The 16,919-nt window shown below is 43.6% G+C and overlaps 1 protein-coding gene across 2 annotated transcripts in view; it reads right to left on the reverse strand.

The window, feature by feature from the left end:
• MACO1 (macoilin 1) overlaps window positions 1-16,376 on the reverse strand; it is a 28,864-nt gene extending 12,488 nt beyond the window's left edge. Inside the window, exons 1-6 of one of the 2 annotated variants that reach the window (XM_074162008.1) lie at window positions 16,037-16,376; window positions 6,564-6,705; window positions 5,743-5,869; window positions 3,570-3,693; window positions 1,156-1,334; window positions 176-674 (exon numbers count right to left, since the gene is read on the reverse strand). In XM_074162008.1, coding sequence (XP_074018109.1) covers window positions 176-674; window positions 1,156-1,334; window positions 3,570-3,693; window positions 5,743-5,869; window positions 6,564-6,705; window positions 16,037-16,116 — 1,151 coding nt within the window. In that variant the 5' untranslated portion in view covers window positions 16,117-16,376. The remainder of the gene's footprint in view (window positions 1-175; window positions 675-1,155; window positions 1,335-3,569; window positions 3,694-5,742; window positions 5,870-6,563; window positions 6,706-16,036) is intronic. The other variant, XM_074162009.1, reaches the window with a different exon arrangement.
• Between the last annotated feature and the right edge of the window lie 543 nt (window positions 16,377-16,919).

The raw sequence follows: 16,919 nt of genomic DNA on the forward strand, positions 1-16,919 counted from the left end.
GTTGCAGAGCACATCAGAGGCAAAAAGCAGGAAGGGAACCCAAAAAGCAGAGCTCAGACAATTCTGTCTTCTTTATGGGATTGTTACATTTCCCTAAGAAAAAAAAATAGGTCTGATGGACTGGAACGAAGGGAGGATACGAGAGGCTGTTACACAATGCTCAGATCAAACTTACCTTACCAGTGCGTCTGGTTTGCTCAGCTGGTTATTAGGAATACAATTTTCCATTAAGTCCTTGTGTGTGCTCGGGCTCTTGCTCGCACACTTCTGTTTTTTCTCATTTTTAGTGGATGAGGAAGGGATGCTCCCGTTAGTCGCACTGTGACTGCGAGGCGAGGAGTTCACAACTCCGCTGACGTTTTTGTAATTTTTGGACGAGGCAGTGCATGAGTCCTCTTTTAAGAGGTTTTCTGTACTTCCTACAAGATCATTATTTAATCTTTTACTATTGATATGGTTTTCCATATATTCAATTTCTTGTATTTTAGAGTCTACAGGTTGCAAAATATTGTTATTTATTCCAAGGTTGTGTTTCTTAGCATCCTTGTCCTTTTCTTTCCCTTTTTCTCTATATTCTAGCTCTGGCAACGTCGCAGTTATTTTTTTATTGGCTGGAATGCCTCCATTGTGCTGCAAAAGTATCGAGGAATCCATATCAGATAATCCTTTGGCTGCTGCAATACCAAAATAAAAAAAAATACTTAGTTCATAAAATCAATCAATACCGTGACACACAAAGAAAAATCATTAACTACACATCAATCTTCTCTGCAGAAAATAATCACTATTAGAGTCTATCTAGAAAAGGAAATCAGAAGTCACATGATATTTTAAGACTTCTTTCTCATTACAGGCAGGAAACGGTAACCAAGGGACTTAATAATAAATACTAGCGCTTCATAGAGCACTCACTGCCTGGATTGATGCAGTTGCTAATAAAGAACTAAACAGAGAAGACATAATTCATTTCTACTGTCATACTAATCACTGCCAAAAGAATTTTAATTCTGGCTCCTCTGCTTCTAAGTTTACTGTTCTTTCATCAAAACAACATGCCCTAAAGAAGCAAGAAGCTCCTCCTTAGCAGGCTTTTTTTTTTTTTTTTTTTTAAACAGCAGATAATAGCAAACACATTAAGTAATAAGTATAACTTGCCTTCCTCTGCCTCCCTCTCTTGCCTTTGGAGCATCTGCTGCTCTGGGGGCAGAGCCTGCTGGAGGAGCTGCATGTAGAATTCGTTCTCTTTCTGCACTTCTTTTTGTTTTCTTAAACGCATTTTGTAGCTGACGTAACTTTTAAAGCCAAAGCCCAAAGTCACAACAGGGTAGCCAATGCTAAGGGAAAAAAAAAAGCAATGTTATTATTCAAAACGTAACCATGATAGCAAATTAATAACTTGTAATCAATTATATAGCTGTGAATACATCCGGATTACAACTTTTCAGAGAAAATTACATACAAATCATTTTTTGCTGTACTACAATAAAGCTACAGTTCAACAACGTAGGCACTTCTTTATCAAGATAAAATTACAGTTCATTACAGACAGCAATTAACTGTAGCATAGATTAAAGGATTACGACAATGCAATTGCACTATGCATAGCAAAGACAGCTTTTAGACAAGCACCAGACTAGGAATTATGCATCTTTTAAGGAGATAACAGACAAATGCACTAGAAATTCCCAAGTTTTGCTCCTGAAGGGCCATGTAATACACACACAAGACATTAAGCCAGGAGATGCGCTGACAACATCCGGAACAGTGGAAAGAGAAACTGATCCTCAGCTTCAGCCCCATCCCTTTGCACTCAGAAACGGAGAGCAGATCCCTTTTCCACCGCTATTTATTTAAAGCTGAGACAAAAGAAGGGTTCTCCAAAACGCCGCCTCTGCAACAGGCCCCATGACACCGTCGCTGCAGCTCGGGCTGGGAAACGAGAGCTGGAGAAGCCGCTGGGACGTACACACATTGGGGCTCCTGCATCTCTGGGGGTGGCCAAGGCTGTCACCCGCTGCTGGCACAGCCAGAACTGACCCCCGAGGTAAAGCCTCACCGCCCGCCTCTGACAAGGATGGCCACAATTAAGGACATCCTTTTAGGGCAACAAACAGCCTTTGGAAATTCCTCCTTTAGGAGACCGACCTTGAAGCTGTAAGCGAAAAACATCTAATCTCTAAACCTGGTTCTTCCACTTATCTTACTGAGAGATAAGATATGAAGAATTTCACTTCCAGCCAGACTGTGCCGTGCCATTTGGTGATGGGGATGACAGAAGCGTAACAGAACTTTGGAATATATTTTATTTTTTTTTTTGCATATTAGCTTCATCACGCAAAATTTAAATATTCTTATTAGCTTGTGACAACTGCACCAATACAGAACGCTAACGAATCAGGTTGGGGTACTGATTAACAAGGATACTCGATCAATGAACAAACAGCCCTCTACAAAAATAAACACATCTTTGGCAAATATTTTAACAAAGCGCAGTGAAGTTGCATTTTAAGCACCGAAGGTGTCCTAGATCGAGGGAAAACTCAGATGCAGACGACTATTAACCATTAAAACCTTCTCATTCTTTGCTCAGTAACAGCGCTGGGCAAATTGCATTTCTAAGTAAGCTGCCAGAATGCACGAATCATTTGCATATGCATCTGACATTATCTCTGCCAATGCCGCTTTTGTAACGCTGCGTAAAGCCAGCTGGAGCTCCAGTTCCAAAACTCCGATGACAAGCTGAAATATTTGCATCCAATTCAGCAGCAGAAAGACCTTTCTTCACAGCTCCTAAAGTGTTTTTGTGACCCATTATAAATTTTAATTAGCATTTAAGGGATTTATTGCGCAACGTAGACAATATAAATTAAAATGACAGATGTCTAATTTATTGGAGACGGTATCACAGGGAGCTGGACCAAATGACTCCAGGAAAAACAAGACACATTTTAAATGTAGCCTGATCGATGCATCATACGCTAAAAACTTGCGGAATAAAAGTGCGTTTCTTCCAGATATACATACTTTGCAGTTAAGTCTTTTGCCTAAAGTCACTCTTATCCCTTCCAAAGAAGTAGTGTAATAAGCAGCGTTTGTTTTTTATTTTCTGTCACAATTTTCAGCCTGAAGCTTATTCACTTCCTCCGGTGAACTATGAACTCAGACGCTCATGAGAACCCTTCTCATTGGAGGGGAAGAGAGGAGAGTGCTTTGTTAGAGAAAAAGAACGACATTTTTGTAACGGGATAAATAAATTATCAGTGCAACTGGTTTTTTTGCTACTTTTACCTTCTACTCATCATGTAAACTGGTGACAAGCCTTTTCAAGAAATGGTAGGAATATCCACGCTACAGATTCCCTGCGGCTCACGAGCACTGTTACCTTCAGAAAGGTTGCACTTGATTAATATTTACCATATGTTTCTCGTGGAATATTTAATGACCAACGAGCGAGGGCAGAAATGAAGAGCCAAAACCCTGAACCAAAATAAAAAGCCCTGAATAGTAATTTTCCTGGTGAAAGAAAGGTTAGTAAGAAAAGATGTAAAAAAAAAAAACCAACCACTTACCAGTGTGCTGCAAATGGACGACAAAGGTCTACATGGAAGTTTTTTAAATCTTTAAATCTAATGGCTGCTTCAATATAAACAAAAAGTATCCAGAGTGATACTGTTGGTAAGCACACACCCCTCTCTATTGAGAAAAGAGAAAAAGAGAGAAACACCTTAGTAACATACCACAAGCAGCAAATATTTTAAATTTACTTGTCAAACATTAAAAAAATCAAGGGAAGTTTTCAGACAGACTTATAGGGAATTGTAAGAGGGTTTTTTCAGAATGAAGTATCTAAGATGTCCTTACTTTAAACCTACTCTAAACTTTCCAGTTCTTATCTTGCTTTATTACTTTTATAAGGCATCAGTGAAAAATAACAGATGCAGAGCTCATGAAATAGCTTGGCACAAAACCCTAGAGAAGGAACACAAATGGAAGAAACTGCAGAAGATGAGGTAATGGTACAGCTTATGATCTTTGAGTCAGAAGTGGTAGCTCGGACTACTTTTTCACTCCAAGTTGGGTATATCTCAGCAGCAGCAGCGAGCAAATCAGCTGAGGAGAGAGCAGTGAGTAAGCAGAGGACTGAGTACTCCATATACAGTAACGCAGACAACAGGCTGCGACTCAGAACTCTACATCAGGGAAGAGTGAGGACGCTGCACTGATTTCTCTCCAGCGCTACTGGGGAGAATGTAAAATAGTAGCCAAGCAAAACTAAAGTCTTAATGCTCTTGGCCAACGGAAAACACCGCTGTTGCATGCAATATAGCCACTGTAAAGTTCATGATTGCATACTGACATCAAGATACTGTGTGCTGATTTGGAAACAGATCTTCAATTCAAAACTAAAAAGAGCATCACTCTGAGGCCCCGCTGTTATTTACTGGGGTCTCTACTTTGGTCTCTCCCAAACGGCTGCGCTCTGCGTAAATGAGAAACCTGTAACAGAAACTGTCAGCTTAAAGAGACTCAACACTTGAGCGAGGTAGATGCACCAGCTAAAAAGATCATAACTTTCTAGAAAGAACTCAAAAAAGAGCAAGTTCCTATCAACTGAGATGAGCACTTAAAAAGAAGAATCCCTAAGGTTGCAGTGAATTAAATTATTAAACAAGCTCAATGGCTACAGTTAAAACTGGCCCACCAGGCCCTTTAGGATTTCTAAACATCAGCTCTGAGAACAATTTCAGATAATACTTTAACATCTTAATACAATCCTAAAAATAACTCCAGATTTTTAACATATTTTAAATTGGGCAGCAACTGGTTCACGGTATCTTCTATTAGCTCCCACGTTGTCATTATTATAAATGACTAACTTGTCAGAAAGATGACTGCTTTCACCAGTGTGCTGAGAAACGATCCGTGCTATCCTGCAAATCCTTGTGATCTGACGGCAAGTCCAACAGGAAATATTACAAAACCCCCAAATCTCAAGGACTTGAGTCGAAAAAAAGTTACCTCTTAAAAAAAATAAATAATAAAAATCAAGTTGTATTCCTTTTTTTTTTTTTGATGGAGGGAAAGGCATACATATAACTCATGCCAAGTATCAGTGCTCACTCAAACTAAACCATCTCCCCCCAATCCAACTGCTGCCCCAAAACCCAAGGATTTATTAAAAAAATCCTGAACAACTAAGGATTAAAAAAAAAAAAAAAAGGGGAGTTTGGCAGGGAGATTTCTCCATACGTGTCTCAAACTGTTGGGGCAGCCACTGGGATTACCAGCCTTTTTGCTCAGAAACTGAATCCAGTTGACACAAAGATTTGACTAGTATGAATTTAAACTACGATGATACCCCAAATTAGCAGCGCAGCAATGGAGTAGTAGGAAGAATGTAACACACTTTCACAGACTTTTCCTGCGTGCTCTGTATTTGTTGAATTGCTGCAGGAGTGTTTTGAAGTCAGGAAAATATTTCTTTTTATTGCTGCTGTGGGTTTCCTGTTTATACACCTTCAGTTCCATTGGTCAAGCTTTAATGATTGCTCCAAGATGCACCCAGACACGTATCAACTGCAAATCAGCATTTAAACGAAAGCAGAAGAACATTTTTCAACCATAACTAAACTGCATTAAAACAAACGTGGTAACAAATACAATAGGGGTTTCTGCGTGCTACTAAAAGCTGTAAAATATATATTCAAATCCTTAAGTTGTAAATAAAAAATAGGGACCTACCTGTGTGCCAGACATACTGTACCCAAACGTACGTGCTGGCGGCAAAAAACAGCCATTGTATTGGTATGAAGAGCAGACATATGATATTTGATGTGAATGCTACACACACGAAAAATACTGAAAAGGCCTAAAAGAAAAGAGGGGTGAGGGGAAAGAAGAGTGTTTTGGTTTAACCCAGCCAATATTACCAGTTTGTTTATAAATAATGACACCACAATGATTTCACCATAAAAACACTAGTGGTGTTTCTAATCAGGGCAGAGAAATGGAGCAGTCCGGCCCATGAAAGGAGAAACTCGGCCAATTAAGAGAGAACGGGTGCAACTTGAGGATTTGTGCCCAACCACTCTCCCAACAAGTCTCCACGCAGCTGTATTTACTCCTTTTTTTTTTTTTTCTGAAGACTTTCATTTACATTGTTGATACAGTATTATCATTACTATATTCTCCTTCAACCAACCAACCAGCAGCGTCATTTACTCTCTGACAGAATAGTAAACAGCTAAACAGGCAGGGGTTACTGTGTTATTTTAAGGAAAACCCTGTTATATAGGGATCTAAACCAATTCACTAGCCTCAGGAATTAAAACAATATCTTCCTATGGTGAAAATTTGATGGCTATATATTTCACTTCCACTTGCCACAGATAAAATAGACAATCGGGGAGATGAGACTTGGGCCCAGGTCACCTCATCACTTGAAAATTCCTCCTCTTGTGAAAATGATCATCAGCGCCATGAAGTTAGTTGTGTAACATGGAATATGCCCTGAAACATCGCAGGATTCCCCTACAGGGACAGTCATTTTGCGTTATACTTACCAACCCCTGGTATCTGAAGGAATCGTAAACACTCCTGATGAAGAGCCAGAACGGCCACAGATACTCAAATCTGAACTCCAGGACAAAATCTGCCAACAGTACCAGGGCCCACACCACCAGGAACTTCAGATACAGAAAAGTACTGTAAATAAAAAAGAAAGCTAATTTCAGGTCAGTATTTCCAATAGAGAGACTTAGGTTTTTTGTGGTTTTTTGTTTTGTTTTTTTTTTTAATTAAAAGTTCAGGAATAAAAGCTATAGGCAACTATAATAGAGGTAAGAAAACTTTATCCCAAATAATTTTACAAAATAGGTAGTTTTACTGTTACATTAAAATCAGGCCTGGTCTAATAAAGTTAATGATATTGAACGTATGTTTTTAACGTAGCAAATAAAGAGAAGGCTCGCTGCTCTTACAAGACATTCAGCGACAATCTCCCTTTAGCTTTGCAGGGCATTTTTACAAAGCGAGGTCCTGCCGACAGGTAACGCTCAGGGCTGAAACGCTTCTCTTCTACTTGGAGCTCAGAAATCTCTGCCTTCCCTCTCCTCAACAGACTGCAGATGTGCACTCATTTTCCACATTTAACACAAAACTGCAACACCAATAAATTGAGACATATTTTAAGCCTCTAACTATAGCAATTAGGAAGAGTGTTTTGATACTGAATTGGCGGAGTTATATTTGAAAACATCCACATTGAAGTAAATGCATCCATTTAAAAACAAAAAAAAAAACTCACAACAGAAAAATGGAGGCACATGAGACTTGAGACCAGACAGTCTAACTTCTATTTTTTTACCATTTCAAAGCCAAATTCCCTTATTCTTAGTCCTGCCTTTTGAAGCACTGATGATCCTTCTTGGCTACAGAGCTCAAAATATTTTGAGATCACACCTAACTAACACAGGAGCACTCGAGGGATCAGCTCAATCCGTTGTGCTAAAAAGGATGAAAGAAAAACCCTTTTCCCCCAAAACCCAGCACCCAGTGACCTACTACACCACCCCAGTTCCCCCAAATTCAACTACCTTGGTGCACTGTACCGGGTTATCAGAAAGGTGGGGTTTTAAAATATACTTTAATTTTTTAAATCAAGGGGAGTTTTTTTTTCCTTTTAGTAACTTATTTTTCCTCCTCTGTGATACTGCCAACAAAACCAGCAGAACTTTGCCCTGGAATGTTTACTGAGAAGTTGCCAAGAGTTTGTGTGCCCAGTGCCAGGTAGGTTCAAGTTTCCACAGCATTCATGGACCTGGGGCTTTTTTAGGAAGTTGTTCAGAGCTTCAGAGAAGATAGAAAACAGAAAACGTCTGTGAGAAGTGGTAGGTACCGGCAGAGGTTTAGAAGTAACTCAACTACTCATTCAATTATCACTCACGTTACCCGTAACACAAGGTCAGGTTCCAACCCACGCAACTGGGAAAACACTTGGATTCCTCGTGAATCAAAAAATTAGTTGCATGTGCCTGAAAGTGACCCTTCTCAACCGTCCTGGCCCTACAGCTTCCCCTCAATGGAAGAGTTGTTGCTTCTCTTTCCCACCTGCTTTATGTTATCAAGCTCTCCCCTAAAAGCCCAAAGCCAAGGTTTTCCCTGTGACTACTCTCCCTGTAAGGAATGGCTGCAGTGGAAGTACTTACCTAAACGCTCTCGAATGTACTCACACAAGTTCATGCTTTAAATCAGCACAAGTGAAAGAAAAACTTCACAGAAAAGAAATTTTTGAAGCCTGAGACAAATAAGCGACTATTCCTACATTTAACCCACCTTTGGCTTCCTCCCACCCACTATTTAAAAGATTCTGCACCTGGAGTTGAACATAATGGGACTGAAACAAAAAAAAAGTAAATAAAGAGGCTATAGGAAGCACTTTAATTTAATGGAAACAGAATTAATGACACACACACTTGGAAAAGTTAAGGTACTGCTTTTACAGAACCCTCCACAGCCACTTAGTCAAAAATTACTCTTGGAGAAGAATGAAACAACAGCATAAGAATTACAAAAAAACCCAAAACCACCCACAACAAAACCCACCAAAAAGCCTTAGATGGTCACGTTTGTCCTGGTAGATTATGCATGTATTCGGTTTATTTAAAGCTTAAATCCTCAACAGAAATCTGTAAAAAGCAGCTGCATTCAGAGACTACTTGGATATAAAAGGTGAGAGGCGTTTGGCTCCAGTCCCCACGGTTCGTTTTGACCGTGGTGTTGCACTCTCACGTGCAGCTCTTGAGATTTGAGAAAATACCTGAAGGCGTCCCACCCAGGCGATCATTATTCTGTCTGATTAGCTGGAAAAATCAGTTGTGTGGTGTAGGCACTTTTTCCTGGGTTAAAGTTATGGCTATTGTTTATTTTTCTGCCACCGAAATCCATAAAGAGACTACATTTTTCCCAGCAAATTAGGGTTGTCAGAACTAATGCTTTTCAACTGTAAAGTGCCACTCTGAGTTAAAGCATTTGCTGAATAAGAGGTCTGTAATACAGCCATTAAAGTGATTTCTAATATTTAAATTCCTATCAATCCGAAGGCCATGGTGACATTTACCACCTTTTAAAGTGGAATTGTGGAACAATACAACATTTGGAATAAGGTTTTCCCAACAACATTAAAGAGCCTACTTCTCAGTCAGCTGAAGGACTCGGAAGAATTTACTAAGAACAAGACTAAGGCACAAGAAAGTTATTTCCTTTTATAAAAGACTTCACCCACTTAATGTTGGCCTCAGCAACACAGTTCACTGTTGTGTAATATATTCTATATATCTATTCAACTGCACAGGTCCACATGCATACATGAACTTATAGAAAATATTTTAAAGGTAGTAAGGTACTATATCCCATCAACTGGTGGGAGGTTTTGGGGGGGGGGTTGGGGCTTTTTTTCCCCATCAGGACCCCCTGCTCCCCCTGAATTAAAGCACGCAGGACTGCAGAGTCAGAGACCGCAGTCCATAACTAAACACTCCACCCCAGCTTTAAAAATTGATACAGATAAGCAGATATCAGCTCCTCCTCGAAACGGGCTGGTTTTACAAACTGTGCTGAGCTTCCACGCTGGGTTCCAAGCGGTGCGGGTGCCTTTGCAGCACACTGCAGTCTGCAGGTGGCAACGGGTCTTCGGAGGAAGAAGAAAGGAACACAAATCCGGGGCTTCCCTTCTTCCATGAAGGTGTGTTGCACACCCAGATTTGCTGTCCTGGCAAGCACACCCTTCATCAGTTAATTTACAAGTGCTTACTGAACAGACGCCTCTGCAGTGAAAGCTTAAATTAGTGATAGCTGAAAAATGTCCAGTAAAAATTAAACCTCAAGGAAAACCAGGCAATCGGACCTCTGGCTTTACCAGGCGAACCGCTCTGCTGCTGGTTTGTTTTTTCACACGACAGACTGCTCAAATAAGATCACATGAACGAAATGACTAAGAAAATTTAGCAATAGCCCTCCTCCCTTTCCCTGCTCCGTACTACCCACTTTTACTTCATTCCTTGCTCTCCAATCCCTTGATTCCTTCCAGACACCGTTCATCCCTCCAGCGCGGTTCTATTGTTACCCAGTCTCTGTGTGTCCCCCCCTCGGACACGCTCATCCTCCGGCTATCGGTGCCCGTGAACCTCCCACACTCATTGATCCTTCTGGGCACATCCACACATTTCCCCAATTCTGACAGCGCCTGCATCGGTGCCCTCACTTCGAGATAATATTCCCCAGGCAGACGTGCTTTCTAACCTCTGCAGCCCTTCTATTAGAGAGGCTGAAATATGTCCCACGATGCCAATTATAATTCCGAGTTTGTTCTCAAACAGGGGAAGACTGATGCAGACAGTCCTAATACCCAATCTGAACCTAAATCCGGGTTATCCAATTTTCTGACACATGTCAAAAGAAAAAAATCTGACTTCAGGGACGTGACAGAGGTTTAAGGGCAGGGCTTTCCCTATAAAACTAGCATATGGTCTCTCATCTTGCAGGGTGATACAAGATGAGGGGAAGGATGGACACGTTTATGAGCAGAGCAGGGAACGGAGCGGGAGGGAGCAGTGATTACAGCGCTGCCAGTTCTGTGAAAGGTCAATTGATTGCTAATGTATACTGAACATAAAGATTTATTCATAACCCAACAGCGGCTGTGCTCCTTCTTTGAATTTTCAAACAAATTATTTTCCTCCTTATTCTCCGCCACTGCTCAAGTGCCAGATGCCATTTCCTTTTTTTTTTTTTAATTTTTTTTCCCCCCTCTTGTTTTTTGTTCTCTTTTTACTACCTCACAGAAACAAATATTGTGCTCGCTGTAAGGTAAAACCAATTGTGTACCCCAAATCCAAACTGGTAGCAAATTAAGCCTCTATTCTATCCCACTATTATCAGCAAGTCCCAAAGGCTGGGAAGCGAATCTCAGTCGAATCGATGGCGTGTTTCATTCTGCAGCTCGACTCACACGAGACCACGGAGGGGAATGCACCTCGAGGCTGGCAGGGCACCAACGGCAGAGGGAGGCTTTAGGAAGGTGCAGTTCACTGTGCAAGTGAAGGTACCAAAGAGCCAACGACCACCATCTCGAGGTTACCCATCCAACGTCAGACCGGACACCGGGGATGCTGACTGTCACCGGAGATTTTCAATTAAAAAAGCTTTATATATGTAAACACACAAACAAAGGGCAACGGAGCTGGTGAGGGGTCTGGAGCACAAGTCTTATGAAGAGCGGCTGAGGGAGCTGGGGGTGTTCAGCCTGGAGAAAAGGAGGCTGAGGGGGGACCTTCTCGCTCTCTCCAACTCCCTGAAAGGAAGGTGTAGCCAGGGGGGGTTGGTCTCTTCTCCCAAGTCACACACGATGGGACAAGAGGAAATGGCCTCAAGTTGCGCCAGGGGAGGTTCAGATTGGATATTAGGAAAAGTGTTTACACGGAAAGAGTTATTAAGCCTTGGAATGGGCTGCCCAGGGAAGGTGCTGAGGCACCATCCCTGGAGGTATTCAAAAGATGGGTTGACATAGAGCTTGGTGACGTGGTTTAGCGATGGGTTTTATCAGTTAGGTTGATGGTTGGACTAGATGATCTTAGAGGTCCCTTCCAACCTGGACAATTCTATGATTCTAAATATGTGTGTATATATATAAGTAAGAGTATTACTAGTGGACAAAAAGAGGTAGCACAGAATGAGCACAGAGAGAAAGCACGCCTGCTGGGATGTGCTATGCATATTGGAAACTGTTATGTGAAATACTTGCCAACTAAATTTTTGAAAAGGAAGAGAAATGTAAAGAATGCCGGGAAACCTCCCTGACTCCTTATTCACTGTCTTGATATGGCATAGAATATATCCAATCACTCAACTACGGACACGTAAGTAAAGGAAGACAAAATAGGAAACTCTTACAAGTAATTCTGGAAGGGAGCGTAATAACCTGCTGAACCACAGGCGTATAATCAGCAATCAGTATTGTGGTACTGGAACAAGAGACACTTTCAGCCCACGGTGGTAACTCAGCTGAAAACACCCCCCAGTCCAGAACACATAAAATAAAGCTAGAGGAATCGCAGTGTGCAGAGAATGAAAGTCACAGGCAGAGGGAAGCAATATTACATGTACCATTGGGGTTGACACAGTAGAACACATTTAAATGTAAGCTAAATGAGATTTGAGACCTGAATTTAAGTTAAAGTCATAAAAGGTAGCACTGCTGGTTTGTTACAGACCTCCAGGGCAGGCTGAGAAGAAAATGTTTTTCCCCATATAGGAAGCTTATAAAAAAGTGCCAGAATAAATCAGTAGGAAGAATCATTATGGATTGAAAAAAAAAAAAAAAAAAAAGAAAAAAAAGAAAAAGGCTAAAAAAGGCCAGATTCCTGGAGTTCGTAATGAACTGCTTTTCCTCGCAGTTTATTTGGATGTCAGCAGAGTCAAAAATCAAGTCCTTGGAAATAAGCCATATCAGAAGTTCGGTGGCAGAGACACCCACAGGAGTATCTGAGCAAAGGGATCCCGGTATCAAGAAACGCTGCCCGGTACGAGACGCCCGGGGCACGGATGGCCTTTGTGCCATCGCGGGTATCTCAGGAACCACCGGGAGATTACGGACACAGACACATCCCCCGGGGACTCGCTTGGCTGCCAGCCCAGGTACTGCCTCTGATAAAGGGCAATATATATATATATATAGGGCTAAAAAAAAAACCCCTAATACTAAAGGAACACACAAAGGGCCACTGTCGGAGAATCCACCACCCGTAGCAGAAGTCAGCTGATGTGGAAGTTAAACCAACAACATCTGGAATTCATCTCGAAACGTAACCAGCTACAAAATTGGTAGCAAGTGCCAATATGACTCAGTAGAGCCAAAACAAGCAGTATCAGCAATAAAGCTGAAGGATTTTAAATAGATGAAGGATGAGGACTGGGAAGACTTAGAAACAAGCAGTAACAAGTAAAATTTAATTGCTTAACTGATGACAAGCTGCAATGAATACTTTAATTAACAATTAAGGTTTTAATGCATGCGGAGTGTCAAAGGTGTAAGATGTTAATCACTCAAGCATTGTAAAACAATGGCAACGGGTAGCTTCAAAAGTGAAAAGGCAGTTTTGAACGTACACTGTGGAAATAACACGAGATCTCACCATTCCTGCAATTAGTTTGTTGGTTTTGGAGATCTGTTGAAAGCACTGTCATGTTTTAATTGTAATAATGTTCTTCCCACAGATACTGTAATACTCCTAAATAGCACGAGTCTTTATCACGCTTGTACATCATACTAGATTGGGGTTCACCAGGGCTTTTCGGGTGGCAATATTCCCTTCAAGCTGTGACGCTGCACCGAGGCTTCCGTGGCAGAACCCAGGAGCGCTCGTACACAGCCCGGAGGGCCTTCCAGCTGTAGGTGGGGAGTAAAACCAAACTGAAAGGGGAAGAAAAAAAAAAAAAAAAAAAAAAAGAGGAAAAAAGGCAGAAAGCAGAACAAAAGGAAAACAACAGAATGGAAAAAGCAGTTTAAAGAAGAGCAGGGAGGGCAGCTGTTGCAAATTTGGTGGGGAAAGGGTGGGGGGAGAGATTGGTGAGGAATAACTTTGAAAGTGTTTATGAAGGGCTGAGGCCAAACAGCCCATTTAATTTAGGTAGTGAACGTTGGGGGAAGTACTTTAAAGAACTACAGCTGTAAAATTTCAAATAAGAAAGGTTGGGAACCCTTAGATAAACTTGTTAAAAAGGATACTGCAGAAGTTGGCAAAAAAATTAACATTCAGGGAGACAGAATATTCACATTTTTCAATGCAAGCCAGGATTTTACATTTCTAACTAGAAATTATTTTTCTATCACTTCTTATAATCTGCTTCAGATTTACACATGTAGAGAACCCTGCCCCCAGAGTTTTACCGCAGGACAAGTCTTTTATTGCTTCACCTGCTCCAAAACTCCTCAGCTTTGTGGCTCCCAACTATGCTCATGTGCGTCTCCCAGTGAGAGCTGTGCCCAGCCTGGTACTGAGCTACTGGAGAGGAACCAAGGGTGGGAAGACTGATCTTAATTCAAAAAGCAAATAAAAATCCTACAAGAGTTAAGCACCCCAATCAGCCTGGCTGCTTCGTTTATAACACTGTGATGCTACCTCCTGATAACCGTATTTACTGGGTTTGTGGAAGCTGATGGCGACAATTAAGATAAGCTGAGTAAATAACTATAGTAATCCCAAGAATTTAGAAATCTGTAGTTAGACGGGAAACTACCTTCTCAGATGAAAAAGGAGAAGAAGAAGAGCAGCAAAAGAAAAAAACCTGAAAGAGCCATAATCCATGTAGAAGTACCTCTCTCAGGTTAGATTTCCAAAGAGACAAGCTTTCCCCCTAGCTTCTCTTTCCTTGCTGCAGGACAATACTTTGAAGTCTCTGACTACTTCCGTTTATCAAAGTGCCACATGAAACAAAGGCTAAAAATCCCATTTCTGAACTAAAGCATTCCAGGAGAAGTTAGTACAAGAAGCCAGATGTCTCTATTAGCTATACAAGCAACTAGTGCAGCTCTATACGCTGAACACACTCATCTTGGGGTGTTCTCGTGTCCTTCTGGTTTTTCCTCCTTCTCTCACCCACTTTTCCAGCCAGTCACCTCAAAGGTAACGGAGAGCATATGATTTTGAATGACTTTTGAAAAACTCAGTTATTATCTAAGGAATTGCTTACATTTGAATTATTTTCTTAAGACTAGTCATCTTAGCTGATGACTTAGTCATCATTAACTTCTAAGAAATAGATGTTTTTTCTTTAACACTCCAAACACCATCTTCTCAAAACCCAGGAGTCTAAAGCAACAAGATGCCCTCTACGCTCCAGCGGAGATTCACTGCAAGTAGGATAAGCAGTCCATCGTGACAACTTTCTCCCAGTCAGAGCTCACTACGAACTGTTTCCCTCATGCAGAGCTCGTATCTGCACTGTGTAAGTTTGCTCAAGTTTCCAGCCGCTGCATATATAAACCACAACTGAACTAGAAACAGAAATGGGACATAATGCTCACTGTAACTTTCCAAAGCCAGCTTTCCAGCCTCTACTGAAACAAACTCCTCTTCATTCAGCAATACATAATTATTGTATTTCACATAAAACTTGGCATACTTAGATACTCAGGAAGGCAGAGCTCTAAAATACTCTTAATTTAAAATATGCTCACAACAAGCAGATGCTTAGGAACCTGTGTTTTGGTGTGTTCTGCATGTAAACACCTGGAAAGCATGCTTTTATTCCAAGACACCGGTGAGATACATCTCGTGCCCGAGATGGTGATTCTCATTTCACTACGGTTCCCTTCCTCGTTTCGCAGGTGAGAGAGCAGCCAGACACCCACTGTGTTCCCACCACAAGGCCATCCATCCCCGCTCCAGGCGTCACCCACACGACTTCTCCCTCGCATCCCTCCCTGTTGCGCCCATCGCTCTCTCCCGCTCCCCTTGCGGAGGCCACGGCAGAGACACCTTCCCCACCACGTGAAAACCAGGCAGCCCCGCCGCCTGCCCGCCCAACCGCGCTGCCCTTGTCGAACCCTGCAGCTTTAGCACCTCTGGGAAAGGTGGGGAACCACCCGCCCCCCGGGGTGGTGGTGGTAGGGAGGATAGGGCGGCGAGGCCTCCCCCCGCCGCTTCCTCCCGGCAGCTCCGGCAGGACCTTGGCCAGCAGCTCCCCCCCGCGCTCTCCCCCGACCCCGAGGCCCGGCAGCGCCCGGCGGAGGGGTCGGTGCGGCCTAGCGGCGGCGCGACCAGGCCGCGGGGCGGGGCAGCGCCTGAGGGGACACGGGCCGCCATGTCGCGGCCCCGCTGACAGGGGAGAGGTGGGGGGGGGGGGGTGGGAGGCGGGAACCCGCTGAGGGGACGGGGGGGGGGGGGGGGTGGTGGCGGTGCGCGGGGACCGGGGCGGCGGCGTCGCGTTCCCCTCAACTCCCTCCCCCCCCCCCCCCCGGCCATTTCCCGCTCGGTACCTGCCGTAGATGCCCTCGGTGATGCGGTTCCGCTTGAGCGGCCGCCGCAGCTTGCTGCAGTCCGCGCTCCGCCGCTTCATCCTCCCGGCCGCCTCCGGTCCGGCCCTGCCCGGCCCGGCCGGCCCCGCCGTGCGCCCCGGCCCCGCGCTGCCCCGGCCCGGCCCCGCTCACGGCAGCACCATCCGCCCCCGCGGGAGGTTCCCTCGCGCGGGGCTTTTTTTTTAATTATTTTTGGGGTTTTAATTTTTTCTTTTTTTCCCCGGGAAACAAAGAAATAAAAATAATTCCTGGTCCGTCCCTCCCCGCCGCGTCCCCCCGCGCAGCCGCCGCGCAACGCCCCGCCTTCCCCGGCGCGGCCCAATCAAACGGTTGATGCTGCCTGAATGACGGCGCCTTCGGCCAATCGGCAGCGGGGAAAGGCAGACGGACGGCCGAAAAGGCCCATCGCTGCATCAGAAAGTTGGTCCCGCCCCACGCTCCGGGATTGGCCCGCCCATGCCCTTGATTGACGGCCATAAGAACCCGTCACAGGGAAGGATTCGTGAATTGATGGCTTGTGAGCCAATCACTGCTCTTCTCCCGCCTACTGGCCTTCTGGGTTGGCTCCCGCCCCGCGTTGCGATGGACAGCAAGATTGCCCAATGGAACAGGCGAATAGAAATAAAAGGACAGCTCAGCTATCCACTCGGAAACGGAAGAAGGAGGGCTCAATTTCCTCTGTCACCGTAGCGCTCCGGTACCGCCCCTCACGCTTGATTGACAGCCTCGCTGACGAATAGAGTGTTGGGAAAGGGAAAGCTCAGTCTCAGGGTGCAAAGGTAACAGGAGGCAGCTCGTCGCGCCCTGGGCTCCCCCCACAGCGCGGCCCTGTGGCGATGGCACC

The sequence above is a fragment of the Numenius arquata genome, chromosome 21, assembly GCF_964106895.1.
Source record: "Numenius arquata chromosome 21, bNumArq3.hap1.1, whole genome shotgun sequence".
NCBI lineage: Eukaryota > Metazoa > Chordata > Aves > Charadriiformes > Scolopacidae > Numenius > Numenius arquata.